The following is a 17,196-nucleotide window of genomic DNA, read 5'->3' as shown; positions in this document are numbered from 1 at the left end:
TGGACAAGTCGCCAGGTCATCACAGGGCTGACACATAGACACAGACAACCATTCACACTCACATTCACACCTACGCTCAATTTAGAGTCACCAGTTAACCTAACCTGCATGTCTTTGGACTGTGGGGGAAACCGGAGCACCCGGAGGAAACCCACGCGGACACGGGGAGAACATGCAAACTCCACACAGAAAGGCCCTCGCCGGCCACGGGGCTCGAACCCGGACCTTCTTGCTGTGAGGCGACAGTGCTAACCACTACACCACCGTGCCGCCTCCTAATAGAAGATAAAAATAATCCTAGGTTCCTATTTAATACTGCAGCAAAATTAACCAGGAATAAGTCCACTATAGACACATGCACACCTGCAGTATGGAGTAGCAACGACTTCATTAATTTTTTTAATGACAAAATTGAGAATATCCGACAAAAAATTCACTCTACTAATTTAAGGTCAGACAATGTAAGTGACCCTGTAGTTAACAATATAACTGTATCAGATCAGCAATTAGAATGTTTTACTCCCCTTAGAGAAACTGAATTACTTTCATTAATCTCAGCATCAAAAGCCTCGACTTGTGTACTAGATCCCTTACCTACACGTCTATTCAAACAGATAATACCTGAAGTAACTGAACTGCTTCTAAAAATAATAAATTCTTCTCTTATGATTGGCTATGTACCCAAATCCTTTAAACTAGCAGTTATCAAACCCCTGATTAAAAAACCTGACCTTGATCCCTGTCAGCTGTCCAATTATCGGCCAATATCAAACCTCCCCTTTATCTCCAAGATCCTTGAAAAAGCTGTGGCACAGCAGTTATGCTCATATTTACATAGGAATAACATCCATGAAATGTATCAGTCAGGATTTAGACCTCATCATAGCACAGAGACAGCACTGGTTAAAGTAGTAAACGACCTACTGTTGGCGTCTGATCAGGGCTGTGTCTCGCTGCTTGTGTTGCTTGACCTTAGTGCAGCATTTGATACCATTGATCATTCCATTCTTCTGGATAGACTAGAAAATGTTGTGGGAGTTAAGGGAACGGCCCTCTCCTGGCTCAGCTCTTATTTAACTGATCGCTATCAGTATGTTGATGTAAATGGTGATTTTTCTGGACATACCGAGGTAAAGTTTGTTCCACAAGGTTCTGTCTTGGGTCCACTGCTTTTTTCTTTATATATGTTCCCTCTGGGCGATATTATTCGTAAACATTGTATTAGTTTCCACTGTTATGCTGATGACACACAGTTGTATGTTTCTGCAAAACCTGATGAGAGACACCAGCTTAATAGAATTGAGGAATGTGTGAAGGACATTAGACACTGGATGCTTATTAACTTCCTTCTGCTTAACTCTGACAAGACTGAAGTACTTGTACTCGGACCACATGCAGCTAGAAATAAGTTTTCTGATTACACAGTAACTCTGGATGGCCTTTCTGTTTCTTCACGTGCAGCAGTAAAAGACCTCGGAGTGATTATTGACCCCAGTCTTTCATTCGAAACTCACATTGATAACATTACCCGGATAGCTTTCTTTCATCTCAGAAATATTGCTAAGATAAGAAATTTAATGTCACTACATGACGCGGGAAAACTAGTTCATGCTTTCGTTCCCTCCAGGTTGGATTATTGTAATGCCTTACTGTCTGGATGTTCCAATAAGTGCATAAACAAGCTCCAGTTAGTTCAAAATGCAGCAGCAAGAGTCCTTACTAGAACTAGAAAATATGACCCCATCACCCCTGTCTTATCCACACTGCATTGGCTCCCAATCAAATTTTGTATTGATTATAAAATGCTACTATTGGGGTTTGGACATGCCATGGTAGGCTGCATGGCATCAGAGCTTTGATAGATAGTTAAGTGTAAAAAAAAAAAAAACCAACCCCCCCCCGATAACTCGAATAACCACAGCTAGAAATCAAACCGACTGTAATGCGACAGGGGCAAGTTGGAATGGGTAGGAAAACTTGACTTGCTCAGGCTAAAAACATGATGAGAGAAGAAATGGAGGAACCGCTAGCTAAACATGTAATGGAAGACAACAGCGGCCATGAAACAACACACCTCGCTGGAAGCAAGGCAGAAATGGGCTCGGATCTAGAAATTATCAGCAAGGAGATAAGGGATTTAAAAACAGAAATAAAAAGATGCCCTTCGCTCATTTGGTGAAACGTTGAGGAGCGACGTGAAAAAAGACCTGGATGATTTCAGACAGGATATAAACTGACAACTCGCTAAAGTTGCCACTGAACAGCAGCTACAGAATTAATGAGGCTGAGTCGTGGATTGAAAAGCTGGAACACTGGGCACAGGAGGCTAACAATGCTCTTCTCATCTCACTGAGAGAACAAAAAGCTCTTCAGGATAAGTTAACCGATTTGGAATCCAGATCGAGGAGAAATAATCTCCGTATATACGGAGTAAAAGAGGGAGAAGAGGGCGAGTCCGCGGCCAAGTTTGTTCAAGATCTGCTTGGATGTGAGCGCCACCTGCCGGAAGATTTTAAAATTCAAAGAGCGCATCAGTCACTTGCACAGGAACCTGCAGACAGAGCCCAGCCAAGACCCATTATTGTGAACTTTCTGGAATTCTCTACCAAAGAGAGAGTTCTGAGAGAGGCATGGAAAAAGAAAACACGGCTGGGAAACAAAGTCCTGTCATTCGACCACGACTATGCGACACAGGTTGTGCAAAAGAGAAAGGAGTACAACGCTACTAAAAGAATCTTGAAGGAGAAGGGCGTCCGGTTCCAGACACCATTCACCAGGATGAGGATCCACTGGGAGACGGGACCCCGAACCTACAACAGCGTGGAGGAGGTGAAGCGGGAGCTAGAGAGACACGGACTCGCAGAGAAGACTCCAACACCTACGACCGCGGTGGCCGGGCTGGAGTCACAGCTCCGCACAGCAATGGAGTGGCAGCCCGATGAGGGATCCCCCCGGAGGAGCTACACAACAGCAGCTGCACGAGCCAAGGAAAAGCTGCAAGAGTTCCGAAGATTCTTTGACTAAGATAAGCGATTATACAATGAAGCAAAACCGGTAGGAATGTTCTGATAGCCTGTGTTTTTAGTTGTCAGAATAATGGTTACCCTGCTATTCATATGCTAAAAGAAAAGTAACTATTGGAGCCCTGGGTTACTGAAGTTTTTCTTCGAAGTTCTAACGTTGGACTCATTTAGAATGACCATTACCCTCTCTGTAGGACCTGTCATTGCTAAGTTAGGCCCCTCTTTACTTAAGAGGGTTTTCCCTAGATCCACCAACGGGATCAGACTGTGAGGATGGAGAGATCCTCAATTGTTTGGAAGTTCATCGGTTATATTTGCTCTGTTTGTTTCATGCCAACGTTTTGGCATTGTTAGTGGGGCTATCAATGTTTTCCTTTGTCTTTATTCTTATAAGTGATGCAGAGTAACAACGTGAGAATAGCGTCCTTAAATGTGAATGGCTTAAACCAGGGGTTTTCAAAGTGTGGGAGAGTCAGCCCCCCCTCAGAGAGCAAATAAACAACAGCGCCCCCCTTCACAATTTTTATCGTTACTTAATGTTCCATTCGTATTTAAAAAAAAAAAAAAAAAAAAAAAAAAAAGGTTGTTGTACACTTTTATTTTTTTCCTTTTACACATTTTAAACATCTGTGCTTTTTGAAAACATCTTTTTACACATTTAAAACATCTGTGCTTTTTTAAAACCTCTTTTATTTACACATTTTAAACATCTGTGCTTTTTTAAAACCTCTTTTACACATTTTAAACATCTGTGCTTTTTTAAAACCTCTTACACATTTTAAACATCTGTGCTTTTTTAAAACCTCTTTTACACATTTTAAACATCTGTGCTTTTTTAAAACCTCTTTTATTTACACATTTTAAACATCTGTGCTTTTTTAAAACCTCTTTTACACATTTTAAACATCTGTGCTTTTTTAAAACCTCTTACACATTTTAAACATCTGTGCTTTTTTAAAACCTCTTTTACACATTTTAAACATCTGTGCTTTTTTTAAAACCTCTTTTATTTACACATTTTAAACATCTGTGCTTTTTTAAAACCTCTTTTACACATTTTAAACATCTGTGCTTTTTTAAAACCTCTTTTACACATTTTAAACATCTGTGCTTTTTTAAAACCTCTTTTTTACACATTTTAAACATCTGTGCTTTTTTAAAACCTCTTACACATTTTAAACATCTGTGCTGTTTTAAAATCTCTTTTTTACACATTTTAAACATCTGTGCTTTTTTAAAACCTCTTTTACACATTTTAAACATCTGTGCTTTTTTAAAACCTCTTTTTTACACATTTTAAACATCTGTGCTTTTTTAAAACCTCTTTTACACATTTTAAACATCTGTGCTTTTTTAAAACCTCTTTTATTTACACATTTTAAACATCTGTGCTTTTTTAAAACCTCTTTTACACATTTTAAACATCTGTGCTGTTTTAAAATCTCTTTTTTACACATTTTAAACATCTGTGCTTTTTTAAAACCTCTTTTACACATTTTAAACATCTGTGCTTTTTTAAAACCTCTTTTTTACACATTTTAAACATCTGTGCTTTTTTAAAACCTCTTTTACACATTTTAAACATCTGTGCTGTTTTAAAATCTCTTTTTTACACATTTTAAACATCTGTGCTTTTTTAAAACCTCTTTTACACATTTTAAACATCTGTGCTTTTTTAAAACCTCTTTTTTACACATTTTAAACATCTGTGCTTTTTTTTTTTTTAAACATCTTGTTTTTCACATTTTAAACATCTCATAGCATCGTTAGCGAGCACCTCTTGGCAGACAACACACTGTGGCAGTGGAGCATCTTCAGATCCAGTCCATGAAAATCCAAACTTTAAATAATCGTGGTCATACTTCCTTCTTTTTTTGCTTGGCCCAGACTCTGTCTCCTCACTCACTGTAGCTTTAGGTACTAAAAATCCATCCATTTTGTCTCTGGCAAAGGCTAGCTGAAGTTCGCTAAATGTCCGCAATAGTAACTTATTCTGGTTTATTGTTCCTCACGTTGCGCCCCCCCCCGAAGAACTCTGGCGCCCCCTGGGGGAGGTGCGCCCCACACTTTGAAAAGCCCTGGCTTAAAAAATACAATTAAAAGAGGAAAAGTAACGGCAAAACTGAGGAAAGAAAAATCCCAAGTGATATATTTACAAGAAACGCATCTAACTCAGCAAGAACACGAAAAATTGAGGAAATTTGGATTTAAAAATGTTTTTTTTAGCTCATTTAAGAAAGGTCCAAAGAGAGGAGTCGCCACATTAATTTCCAACTCTGTCAGTTTTGAAGTAATCAAAGAAATAAACGACTAAGAGGGGAGATATGTAAAAGGGAAACTGGATAATAATCTAGTTACTTTGGTCAATGTCTATGTGCCACCTAACTCTGATCAAACGTTTTTGAAATTATTGTTTGAGATCATAGCCCAGGAAAATGAAGGAACTCTAATATGTGCGGGGGATTTCAACATGATTTTGAATGCTAAACTGGACACAACAAATAACAAGAGATCTAAGACTCGTCTATCGAAACTTGTCAACACGTCTCTAGCTGAATTGGGGCTGTTCGATGTCTGGAGAGAACTCCATCCATTAGAGAGGGATTACACACATTACTCTGCCCCACACTCAATCTACTCCAGAATAGACTATTTTTTACAGGAATGTAAAATAGGGGTAACTGACTTGTCCGATCACAGTACTATCTACCTCAATATCCAACTATCTAGGAGAAATAAAAACACAATATGGAGATTAAATGTGGGTATGCTGAATAACCAAAAAACACAGGAGGAGGTGAAGAAAGAAGTTAAAACAGTGCGTGGAGGACAACTTGAACAGCCCAGTGGATTCTACCACACTATGGGACACGGTTAAAGCTGTAATGAGAGGCAGGTTTATAGCGAGGGCAGCTTACCAAAAAAAGACTAGAGAGGAAGACTATAAGAAGTTGGTTAATCGACTAATCACTGGAACAGCAACATAAAAATAATAAAGATAAACCAGCTTTACAACAAATAATCAATGTGAGACGGCTGATAGATGACAATTTAAGTCAAGAGGTTAAGAAAAAAAAACCTAAATGGCCCTTTTCCACTACCCTTTTTCCGCTCACTTCAGCCCGACACGGCTCGCGTTTCGACTACCTCAGAGCAGCACGACTCAGCTCGCTTCAGCCCTGCTCAGCACCCAAAACTCGCACGGTTTTGGAGTGGGGCTGAAGCGAGCCAAACCGAGCCGAGTGGGGCTAGGGGCGTGAGGAGACACTCCCCTGTGCACTGATTGGTGAGGAGGAGTGTCCTCACATGCCCACACATGCCCTGCGAGCACGCTGGGATCTGTAAACACCGTAAACCTGGAAGAAGAAGAATTACGAGAATTTCTGAAGCCTTATGCGCCTCGCCTCATCTATACGCTCTTGCCAGTATCTGTTGGCGTTGTCGGTGACAACAAGCCACAGCACCAAGACCAGCAACACTAACGACTCCATGTCCTCCATGTTTATTGTTTACTATCCGGGCTGTGAGACTACCGCTTAAAAGGTCACTGATGTCACTGTTTGCGCCGCCTAACGACATCACGTGACATCCACCCACTTTCGCTAACTCCACCCAATGTGTCCACCCACTTCCAGCCAGCACGGTTCAGTGCGGTTGTAGTCGAAATGCAACTCCAACAGCCCCACTCAGCTCAACTCAGCCCAACTCAGCCGCGTTGGTAGTGGAAAAGCGGCATAAGATTCATTAAACAGACCTATTACGAATCTGGCTCTAAAACAACTAAATATTTGGCAAGAAGACTTAAGGTCCAGCAAGCTTCTCACACAATACACAAGATTAGAGACTCCATAATGAAAAAACTACTATTTGAACCTGAAGAAATAGAAAGGGTTTTTAAAGATTACTATGAAAACTTATACACCCAACCCACAGCAAAGGGAGAGTGTGAAATGAAAGATTTCCTTGACTCTTTGGACTTGCCTGCTATCGGAGAAGAGCAAAATAGAAAATTAATTTCCAGCATCACAAAAAAAAAAAAAAAAAAAAAAAAAAAACGAACTAGATGCCACAATTAGCAGATTAAAACCAAACAAACACACCAGGTAGTGATGGATTCCCCGGCGAGTGGTATAGAACATTTAGGGAGGAATTAACCCCACTACCTCGGAGTTCTTTCAATCGGACTCTGACCGAGGGCAAACTGCCCCCCTCTTGGAGAGAGGCCATAATTTCAGTTATTCCAAAGCAAGGCAAAAATAAAGAACTTTGTGAATCCTATAGACCCATTTCAATTCTAAATGTGGATTCTAAGATCTTTACTTCAATAATTTCCAAAAGATTTGAAAATGTTATGTCTGACTTGATAGACGAGGATCAGTCAGGTTTTATTACAGGTAGGCAGACTCAGGAGAACATTAGACGTATCCTCCACATCAGATCAGATTCAAAAACAGGGCCTGAGAGCAGTACTAGTGAGCCTTGATGCAGAAAAGGCCTCTGACTGCGTCAATTGGAGGTTTCTGCATCAGGTTTTGGGAAAACTAGGGATTCATAAACAGATAATGCAATGTATCCAAGGCCTCTACAATGAACCAACAGTGAGGATAAAAATTAATGGACACCTAACTGACAGATTTATTTTACAGCGAGGAACTCGCCAAGGATGCTGTTTAAGCCCTACCTTGTTTGCTATATTTATTGAACTGCTGGCACAAATGATAAGGCAAAATGACAACTTAGAAGGAATCCATATAGGAAAGCAAGAGCATTGGATAGGGCTCTTCGTTGATCATGTTATTGTGGCCCTCCAAGACCCGGACAGGACGTTTCCTAACCTTATGTCGATATTAGAAGACTATGGTAAATACTCAGGCTATAAATTAAACATAGTGCAAAAACAAATTCTTGCACTGAATTATTCCCCAGGCCGAGAAATTAGAGAAAAATACAAAGTCAAATGGAATTCCAAAGTTATTAAATACCTGGGTGTGGTATTGGCAAAAGACCACATGAAAACATTTGAAATAAATTATAATAACATTAACAATAATATCAAGACCGATAGCAGGCAGTGCTCAGCCTTTAACATGGACTTTGAGACAAGAATTGAGGTAATAAAAATGAACGTGGTACCGAGACTGCTATACCTTTTCCAATCCATCCCACAGCTGATTCCAGAAACACAATTCAGATACTGGGACAAACTTGTATCTAGATTTATCTGGGCCGGAAAGAGACCGAGGGTCAAGTATAAGACACTTCAATTACCAAAAGAGGAGGGGGGGGGACGACGACTGTCCTTGCCTAATCTGAAGCAATATTTTTATGCAGCTCAAGTAAGGTTCCTGGTCTGTACATGCTGCCCTCTGTATCAGGCAAGATGGAAAGACATAAAGGCCAAGATGGAAAGTTGCCAGATTCAGCCAATATTAGGGGACGTAGGAAATAAATTGGCTCAGCAAAGCAAGAATATAATTATCAAACAAAACACTGATTATCTGGAACAAGACGGTAAAAGAATACGATATAGAGGGTGACATCAAATTATTAATTTGGCCTGCTCTAGATCCCAGATTCGAACCAGGAATCAGAGACGCTGAATTCAGACGATGGTGGGACGGGGCATTACAGCAATATGCACATTAATCCACAGAGGGCTCTTTAAAAGTTTTAGAGAGTTACAAAAAGAATTCGGACTAGAAAACAAAGATTTTTTTCCGATACCTGCAAGTAAGAGATTATTACGATAAAAGAATCAGACCAACATTGTCCAAAGAGGGCAATACAGTGATAGATATTCTGACTGAAGCCTATAAAAAAAGAGGAATAGAAAAATAATTTCAAAAATTTATCAAGGTCTTCAGAAACAAAATGGGATCAACACAGGATACATTAAAGCAAAATGGGAGAAAGAACTAAACAGAAATATCAGAGGAGGAGTGGCGCTTTATGTGGTGTGCACAGCATTCGTCTACAAGTTCAAGGAAGTGGAGAATATTTGGCTGGAAAATTTTGATTCGTTTTTTCATTACACCCCTTATAAAGAGCAAATTCTCTCAATCACAAGAACAGTGCTGGAGGCAGTGCGGAAACATGAGCGCAGACCACGCCCATATGTTTTGGCTATGCCCAAAAATTCAAACTTTCTGGGGTAATGCATGTGTTACAGTGGGAAAAATCTTGGGATACACAATTCCTAACAATGTGAAGATCCTCTATTTTTGTGTCTTTAACGGAAATGTGATTATTAAAAGAGACTGGTATCTCTGTAAAATACTGCTGATGGCTTGTAAAAAAGCTATAACAAAATGCTGGTATAAAGCGGAGTCTCCAAGCATTAAGCAATGGATGGACAAAGTAGAGGAAATATGTTTAATGGAAAAGATGACTTTCTCTCTCAGATCTAGAGGAGCAACCTTTCATAGGAAATGGGAGAAATGGACTGCTTTTATCTAAACAATTGAGGACGCTTCACGTTAACAAGTAAAGACACTGGACATTAAATACAGATTTATCGACCGAGGAGCCCCCATGTTTTTGTTTTATTTCCTTGACAGCTTGTTGTCAACTTGTTTTTCTTGTTTTGTTTTCTTCTTAAATTGAAAAACTAAATAAAAAAGTATAAAAAAAAATACTACTATTGACCTTTAGAGCACTGAATGGTCTCGCACCACAGTACCTGAGTGAACTTCTGCTCCTCTATGACCCGCCACGCCTACTTAGATCAAAAGGTGCAGGCTATCTGCTGGTACCTCGTATAGTGAAGGCTACATCAGGGGGCGGAGCCTTTTCTTACAAAGCCCCACGGTTATGGAACAGCCTTCCAAGTAGTGTTCGGGAATCAGACACAGTCTCAGCGTTTAAGTCTCGGCTGAAAACAGATCTGTTTAGTCAAGCCTTGTGTTAATGGTGTTTATGAGGTAAAGGAGTAGATCTGGAGGATCCTCAGACATAGTGTTTTGGTAAACTGGGATGTATGGATGCTGTCAGTCCCCACTCGCTTGCTCACTCGAGTTTGTTGACGGTGTAGTGGCTGCTGCTTTATGTCCCGGGGCCCCTCATGCCTGTGTTACCTTCTGGCTCTCCCCTTTTAGTTATGCTATCATAGTTGGTCTCGCTGGAGTCCCTGCTTGTACTCAGTGCAATATGTATACTGCTCTTACTCATCAGGTGACACTGGGCATACCTAACAACCTGTACCATCCCCCCCCGTCTCTTCCCTCTGTTTGTCCCTCTCCAAGTTACAGTTAGGTCCATATATATTTGGACACTGACAATTTTTTTTTTTACCTGTTTACTGAAACATATTCAGGTTATAGTTATATAATGGACATAAAGTCCAGACTTTCAGCTTTCATTTGAGGGTATCCACATTAAAATTGGATGAAGGGTTTAGGAGTTTCAGCTCCTTAACATGTGCCACCCTGTTCTTAAAGGGACCAAAAGTCATTGGACAATTGACTTAAAGGCTATTTCATGGGCAGGTGTGGGCAATTCCTTGGTTATGTCATTCTCAATTAAGCAGATAAAAGGCCTGGAGTTGATTTAAGGTGTGGTGCTTGCATCTGGAAGATTTTGCTGTGAAGAAAACATGCGGTCAAAGGAGCTCTCCATGCAGGTGAAACAAGCCATCCTTAAGCTGCGAAAACAGAAAAAAACCCATCCGAGAAATTGCTACAATATTAGGAGTGGCAAAATCTACAGTTTGGTACATCCTGAGAAAGAAAGAAAGCACTGGTGAACTCATCAATGCAAAAAGACCTGGACTCCCACAGAAGACAACAGTAGTGAATGATCGCAGAATAATTTCCATGGTGAAGAGAAACCCCTTCACAACAGCCAACCAAGTGAACAACACTCTCCAGGAGGTAGGCGTATCAATATCCAAATCTACCATAAAGAGAAGACTGCATGAAAGTAAATACAGAGGGTTCACTGCACGGTGCAAGCCACTCATAAGCCTCAAGAATAAAAAGGCTAGATTGGACTTTGCTAAAAATAAACATCTAAAAAAGCCAGCACAGTTCTGGAAGAACATTCTTTGGACAGATGAAACCAAGATCAACCTCTACCAGAATGATGGCAAGAAAAAAGTATGGTGAAGGCGTGGTACAGCTCATGATCCAAAGCATACCACGTCATCTGTAAAACACGGCGGAGGCAGTGTGATGGCTTGGGCATGCATGGCTGCCAGTGGCACTGGGTCACTAGTGTTTATTGATGTGACACAGGACAGAAGCAGCCGGATGAATTCTGAGGTATTCAGAGACATACTGTGTGCTCAAATACAGCCAAACTGATTGGTTGGCGTTTCATAATACAGATGGACAATGACCCAGAACATAAAGCCAAAGCAACCCAGGAGTTTATTAAAGCAAAGAAGTGGAATATTCTTGAATGGCCAAGTCAGTCACCTGATCTCAACCCAATTGAGCAGCATTTCACTTGTTAAAGACTAAACTTCAGACAGAAAGGCCCACAAACAAACAGCAACTGAAAACCGCTGCAGTAAAGGCCTGGCAGAGCATTAAAAAGGAGGAAACACAGCGTCTGGTGACGTCCATGAGTTCAAGACTTCAGGCAGTCATTGCCAACAAAGGGTTTTCAACCAAGTATTAGAAATGAACATTTTATTTACAATTATTTAATTTGTCCAATTACTTTTGAGCCCCTGAAATGAAGGGATTGTGTTTAAAAAATGCTTTAGTTCCTCACATTTGTATGCAATCATTTTGTTCAACCCACTGAATTAAAGCTGAAAGTCTGAACTTCAACTGCATCTGAATTGTTTTGTTCAAAATTCATTGTGGTAATGTACAGAACCAAAGTTAGAAAAATGCTGTCCCTGTCCAAATATTTATGGACCTAACTGTACATGTTGATCCTGAGACACCAGTGGTGCTGAACCCCTTCTGCTCCTCAGACCCCCCCGATCCATCCTGGTGCCCTGTGTCTGATTGGAGTCTCATCACATCACTCCTGTGGAGGACGGCCCCATATGGACAGTCAAAAGTCGCACTTGGAAGACGCTCTGGACTCTTACAGTAATATATTTATGGCTGAGGACTACAGTTGACTTGATAACTTTAGGACTGCAGTTGACTTGAAGAGTTTTGCACTTAAGTCTCCATCAGTGAACAGTTTATAACTTCAGCAAAACAGACTTCATGTTAAAATTATGATTTTCATCGTTTCCAGTTATACTTTGTGACTTTATTAGACAGAGTTAGAGAAGCAAGTTATTTGTAATCACGTTGTCCGTTATCACCCAGATGAGGATGGGTTCACTTGAGTCCGGTTCCTCTCAAGGTTTCTTCCTCGTGTTGTCTGAGGAAGTTTTTGCCTTGCCACAGGCTTGATCATTGGGGATAGATTAGCTTATGGTTTTTTTTTTTAAGATTTTTTTTGGGCTTTTTTCACTTTTACTGGATAGGACAGTGTAGAGACAGGACAGGAAATGAGTAGGAGAGAGAGACGGGGAGGGATTGGGAAATGACCTCGGGTCGGAATCGAACCCGGGTCCCCGGATTTATGGTATGGCGCCCCCAGATTAGCTTACCGGTATGTTTAAAGCTTTTAATTTTCTATAAAGCTGCTTTGCGACAATGTTGTTAAAAGCACGATATAAATAAACTTGACTTGAGATATATATCAGAATATGAGTGAACTAGTACTTTAAAAAAAAAAATAAAATAAAAAAATAAATAAAAATCCCAGCATACTGCTTGCTTTGCTGATTCCCAACTGTTTGGGTTTAATCTCTGTACCTTGCTAGTCAGGTCCCAGAACACTTTTGGTATGACGATGAATTTAAAGTGCTTGAGCTCTTCGGCACATCGCTCCGAGTTCCTGCCCTCGTTCTCGAAATCCAGCTCCTGCGCCAACGTTCCCTTCAGGTCCTGCATGAGTCACACACCAATTTCAACACTTTTGTCAAAATTTTTGCTTTGGTCAAAATCCCACAAGGATAAACACCCCAGTCGGAACCTTTTCACTCTGTCTAAACAGCCCTGACCAGAATGGCTGATGAGTTCAATGAATAAGCCACTGCTCACCCCACCCCCCTCTTCTGCCAATCAGCTAGCACTTCCCTCATGAATATTCATTCTCAAAGGCAATTTCCAAACCATGAGTGGAGATACTCAGGTGAGAGGACGGGATAATTCTAATGAGCTCCACTTGTGATATAAAGTGTAGCTGAATCTGAACGTCTTGTTGAATCTCATGTTTTCTGTAACAAGCAGCATGAAAGAACCGGACTGTCTTATTTCAGAGATTGCGAGCCGATCGGCTCCACTGAAAAAGTGAGTTTTTCATAATATATCCCCTGGTACAGACCTTTAGGACCCAGCGGAAACCGAAGCTCGGGTGCATAAGCTTCACTATATCCAGCAGGATCTCCAAGGTTCTGATGTCTCCATCGAAGCGATCCCTCAGGTCTATATACTGCACCTGCACACACAGCAACCATACAATACCACGCTAGAGAAGACGTTGAGGCACTGCATGTGAGGGAATGAACAACTCCAAGTGCATCATCTTCATCGGGTCGATCTGCTCACCTTCACGGCCACGGGCATCCCGTCATGCAGCTCCGCTTTGTGCACTTGTGCTAAGCTAGCAGCTGCCACAGGCTCGTAGTCAAACGTCTTAAACAGTTTATCTGGCGTGGAGTTGAAATCCTCTAGGAATAGAGCGTCTACCTGAAACACACACGCAGTGTGGATAAAAATCAATTTCTAAGAAAAGTCTGTCTCCGAGCCTGCCGGTCTAGGAGTCTGCGAGTGAGCGAACCTGTCAGTCTAGGAGTCTGCAAATGCGCAAGCCTGTCTGTCAGTCAAGGAGCCTGCAAGCGAGCCTGTCTGTCTGCGAGTAAGCGAGCCTGTCTGTCTGCGAGTAAGCGAGCCTGTCTGTCTGCGAGTAAGCGAGCCTGTCTGTCTGCGAGTAAGCGAGCCTGTCTGTCTGCGAGTAAGCGAGCCTGTCTGTCTGCGAGTAAGCGAGCCTGTCTGTCTGCGAGTGAGCCTGCCTGTCTGTCAGACAGGCTCGCTCGCTCGCAGTCAGACAGACAGGCTCGCTCGCTCGCAGTCAGACAGACAGGCTCGCTCGCTCGCAGTCAGACAGACAGGCTCGCTCGCTCGCAGTCAGACAGACAGGCTCGCTCGCTCGCAGTCAGACAGACAGGCTCGCTCGCTCGCAGTCAGACAGACAGGCTCGCTCGCTCGCAGTCAGACAGACAGGCTCGCTCGCTCGCTCGCAGTCAGACAGACAGGCTCGCTCGCTCGCTCGCAGTCAGACAGACAGGCTCGCTCGCTCGCTCGCAGTCAGACAGACAGGCTCGCTCGCTCGCAGTCAGACAGACAGGCTCGCTCGCTCGCTCGCAGTCAGACAGACAGGCTCGCTCGCTCGCTCGCAGTCAGACAGACAGGCTCGCTCGCTCGCTCGCAGTCAGACAGACAGGCTCGCTCGCTCGCTCGCAGTCAGACAGACAGGCTCGCTCGCTCGCAGTCAGACAGACAGGCTCGCTCGCTCGCAGTCAGACAGACAGGCTCGCTCGCTCGCTCGCAGTCAGACAGACAGACAGTCAGTCTGTGAGCGAGCCTGCCTGCGAGCAAGCAAGCCTTTGTCTGTCTGCGAGCGAGCAAGTGAGGCTGCCTGTCTGTCTGTGAGTGAGCCTGCCTGCCTGTCCGCGAGCGAGTCTGCCTGCCCGTCTGCGAGCGAGCGAGTCTGTCTGTCCGTCCGCGAGCGAGCGAGCCTGTCTGTCTGTATTATCCTTGAGCTGCATTTTCCCCATCACCTCTTTGTAGCGGCGGTTCAGTGCTTTATCCTCCAGGACCTGCAGCGTGTGGATGTACTCCGGAGGGAGGAGGTGATTAAATGAGCACAGGCCCTGTCCCAATTTAATGTACACTCCCCCGTTCCTCACTGCTCCCTCCACCATGCTGTCCGCCGCCCGCTGGTGACACGCAGACATGGCCGCTGTGAACTCCGGCTTTTCCTGCAGACACAGAACCCTCAAAGACTTGATCAGGAACACACACACTCTCCTTACACTCCAACACTGCTCCTTTACTAAATAGTGCACTTCAAAGAAAGCTAATGGAATTACTGCAAAATAATAATAATAATAATAATAATAATAATAATAATAATAATAAAGCACCTCTCAATACCCAAGGTTGCTTTACAATTATAAGGAAAGGATCTCAAACATACTTCATCCACGCCACGCAGAACAACGTTGGACGTCCACCAATAATCTACTGAAATCAGAAACCCGATATACAGAGATCTGTGAACAGAATGAATCTTATTTAAAAGCAGATTTGATCCTGGACTCCTCGCTCGTCCCCGTGTCTGTATTTTATACAGTAGAGTAAGTCTCGTGAAGAGATACAGGAGTAAAGAGACACAGCGCTGCTGCTTATGCAACTCCTCAGTGTGTGTTTAACAACATGCAGTGTGCGAGTGGCTGTACACACACACACACACCGCTCCGTACAAACCGCCGCTCACCTGCAGAAACGTCCTGCCCCCTCCACTAATATCCTCATCTTCCTCCTGTCTTTGGGGTCAGAGAGAGCATAGCACATGCCCACCACCACAGGAATGCCCACTGACACACCAATCAGCAGCTTCCTCAGTGGCCGGAGACTCCGCCCAGTCCTGCAAAAAGGACACATTTTGCACACTAATTCTGGTCACACAGTATCAGTCCGTCAGTCTGTCCATCTCTTTCTCTCTCTGTCTGTCTGTGAATCAATTTCTCCATCTATCCGATTCTTCCTGTACTGTATGTTTGTATCATTTGTCTACACGTCCGTTTGTCCACCTACTGTTTCATTCTGTTAATCTGTCCATTTTTTTCTATCCATTTTCCCCTTTGTCCCGTCTGTCTGTCCATCCATCTGTCAAAAGTTGTAAAGTTGACATGTTGTGTTTGATCAACACAATCTAACACCGCTCTAAAATCTTTAGTGAACATACGGTCACTGTTTTGTGATGTATTTAATGATCCACTCTCACCCCATCAATATTTTCCAATAAATTAAATAAAATTGTGTGTAAAATTTTAAGGGAATATATAAACATTTAGAGGTCACTCAATGACCTTGAAATCTAAAATGATGGTCAGTCATTCGCAATACATTCTTTTAATGGCAGTATTGACACGGTTTCGACTGGAATTTTAAAATAAATAAATAGAAAACCGTCTCCATGACAACCACTGTCAGTGAAATAGATCAGTACTAAAGCATTACAAAAAGATCTGATCTCAGTTGCACAGACAGTACTGTTCGATGCCACTGATTAACCTGTGACTACACAATGGCCGACTTGGCGATTGCAACTACAAGTAAATCTTGTGGTTACCTGATAGTGTGGGAAGTGAAATAACTGGAAGCAAACTGCCTTCAAAGAAGCAAATTCTAAATGTGTTCTTTCACCATCACAAGATCTTAAAGAAGACCATCCAGGCAAGTGCAGCAGCTACCACTGAACAAGCTTCTTTGAGGCTGATCCAGAACCGCGGGACAGCCGAGACGACTGCAAGGCGGCATTTACAACTGTGCAAAATCTGAAGCTTGTTAATGACGCAGCAGAACGAGGAGGGGCTCTGATCCAAGAATACAAGAACAACTTTATTCATCACACGCTTGTGAAATTCCTCTCTGCATTTAACCCATCTGAAGCAGTGAACACACACATACCCAGAGCAGCGGGCAGCCATGCTAACAGCACCCGGGGAGCAGTTGGGAGTTTGGTGCTTCGCTCAAGGCCACCCCAGCCCAAGGCCGTCCCATATTAACCTAACCTGTATGTCTTTGAGCTGTGGGGGAAACCGGAGCACCCGGAGGAAACCCACGCAGACACGGGGAGAACATGCAAACTCCACGCAGAAAGGCCCTCGCCGGCCGCGAACCCAGAACCTTCTTGCTATGAGGTGACCGTGCTAACCACTACACCACTGTGCCACCCACAATACACTGATTACCACCAATGAAAAGCAAAAACAGTATTTTCAAGTTGTCCAAGACCACCGAGAAAAATTCCCCAATGTGAATAAAGTGACACTGGTGCAGTGACTGAAAACCCACATGCCCCGTGTCTGAAACCGCTCCCTACTCACTGTATAGTGAGGACGCCATTTTGTAGCGCTGTCTGAAACGATAGT

The 17,196-nt window shown here is 42.7% G+C and overlaps 1 protein-coding gene across 4 annotated transcripts in view; it reads right to left on the bottom strand.

Annotated features, from left to right (window-relative positions):
- adck5 (aarF domain containing kinase 5) overlaps window positions 1-17,196 on the bottom strand; it is a 40,621-nt gene that overhangs the window by 13,874 nt on the left and 9,551 nt on the right. For 3 of the 4 annotated variants that reach the window (XM_060942409.1, XM_060942410.1, XM_060942412.1), the window contains 6 exons: window positions 15,537-15,686; window positions 15,237-15,312; window positions 14,818-15,018; window positions 13,586-13,726; window positions 13,362-13,475; window positions 12,791-12,922 (listed from right to left, as the gene is read on the bottom strand). In XM_060942409.1, coding sequence (XP_060798392.1) covers window positions 12,791-12,922; window positions 13,362-13,475; window positions 13,586-13,726; window positions 14,818-15,018; window positions 15,237-15,312; window positions 15,537-15,686 — 814 coding nt within the window. The remainder of the gene's footprint in view (window positions 1-12,790; window positions 12,923-13,361; window positions 13,476-13,585; window positions 13,727-14,817; window positions 15,019-15,236; window positions 15,313-15,536; window positions 15,687-17,196) is intronic. The other variant, XM_060942411.1, reaches the window with a different exon arrangement.

This window comes from Neoarius graeffei, chromosome 16 (assembly GCF_027579695.1).
Source record: "Neoarius graeffei isolate fNeoGra1 chromosome 16, fNeoGra1.pri, whole genome shotgun sequence".
Lineage (NCBI taxonomy): Eukaryota > Metazoa > Chordata > Actinopteri > Siluriformes > Ariidae > Neoarius > Neoarius graeffei.
This window is presented reverse-complemented; position numbering and strand designations above follow the sequence as displayed.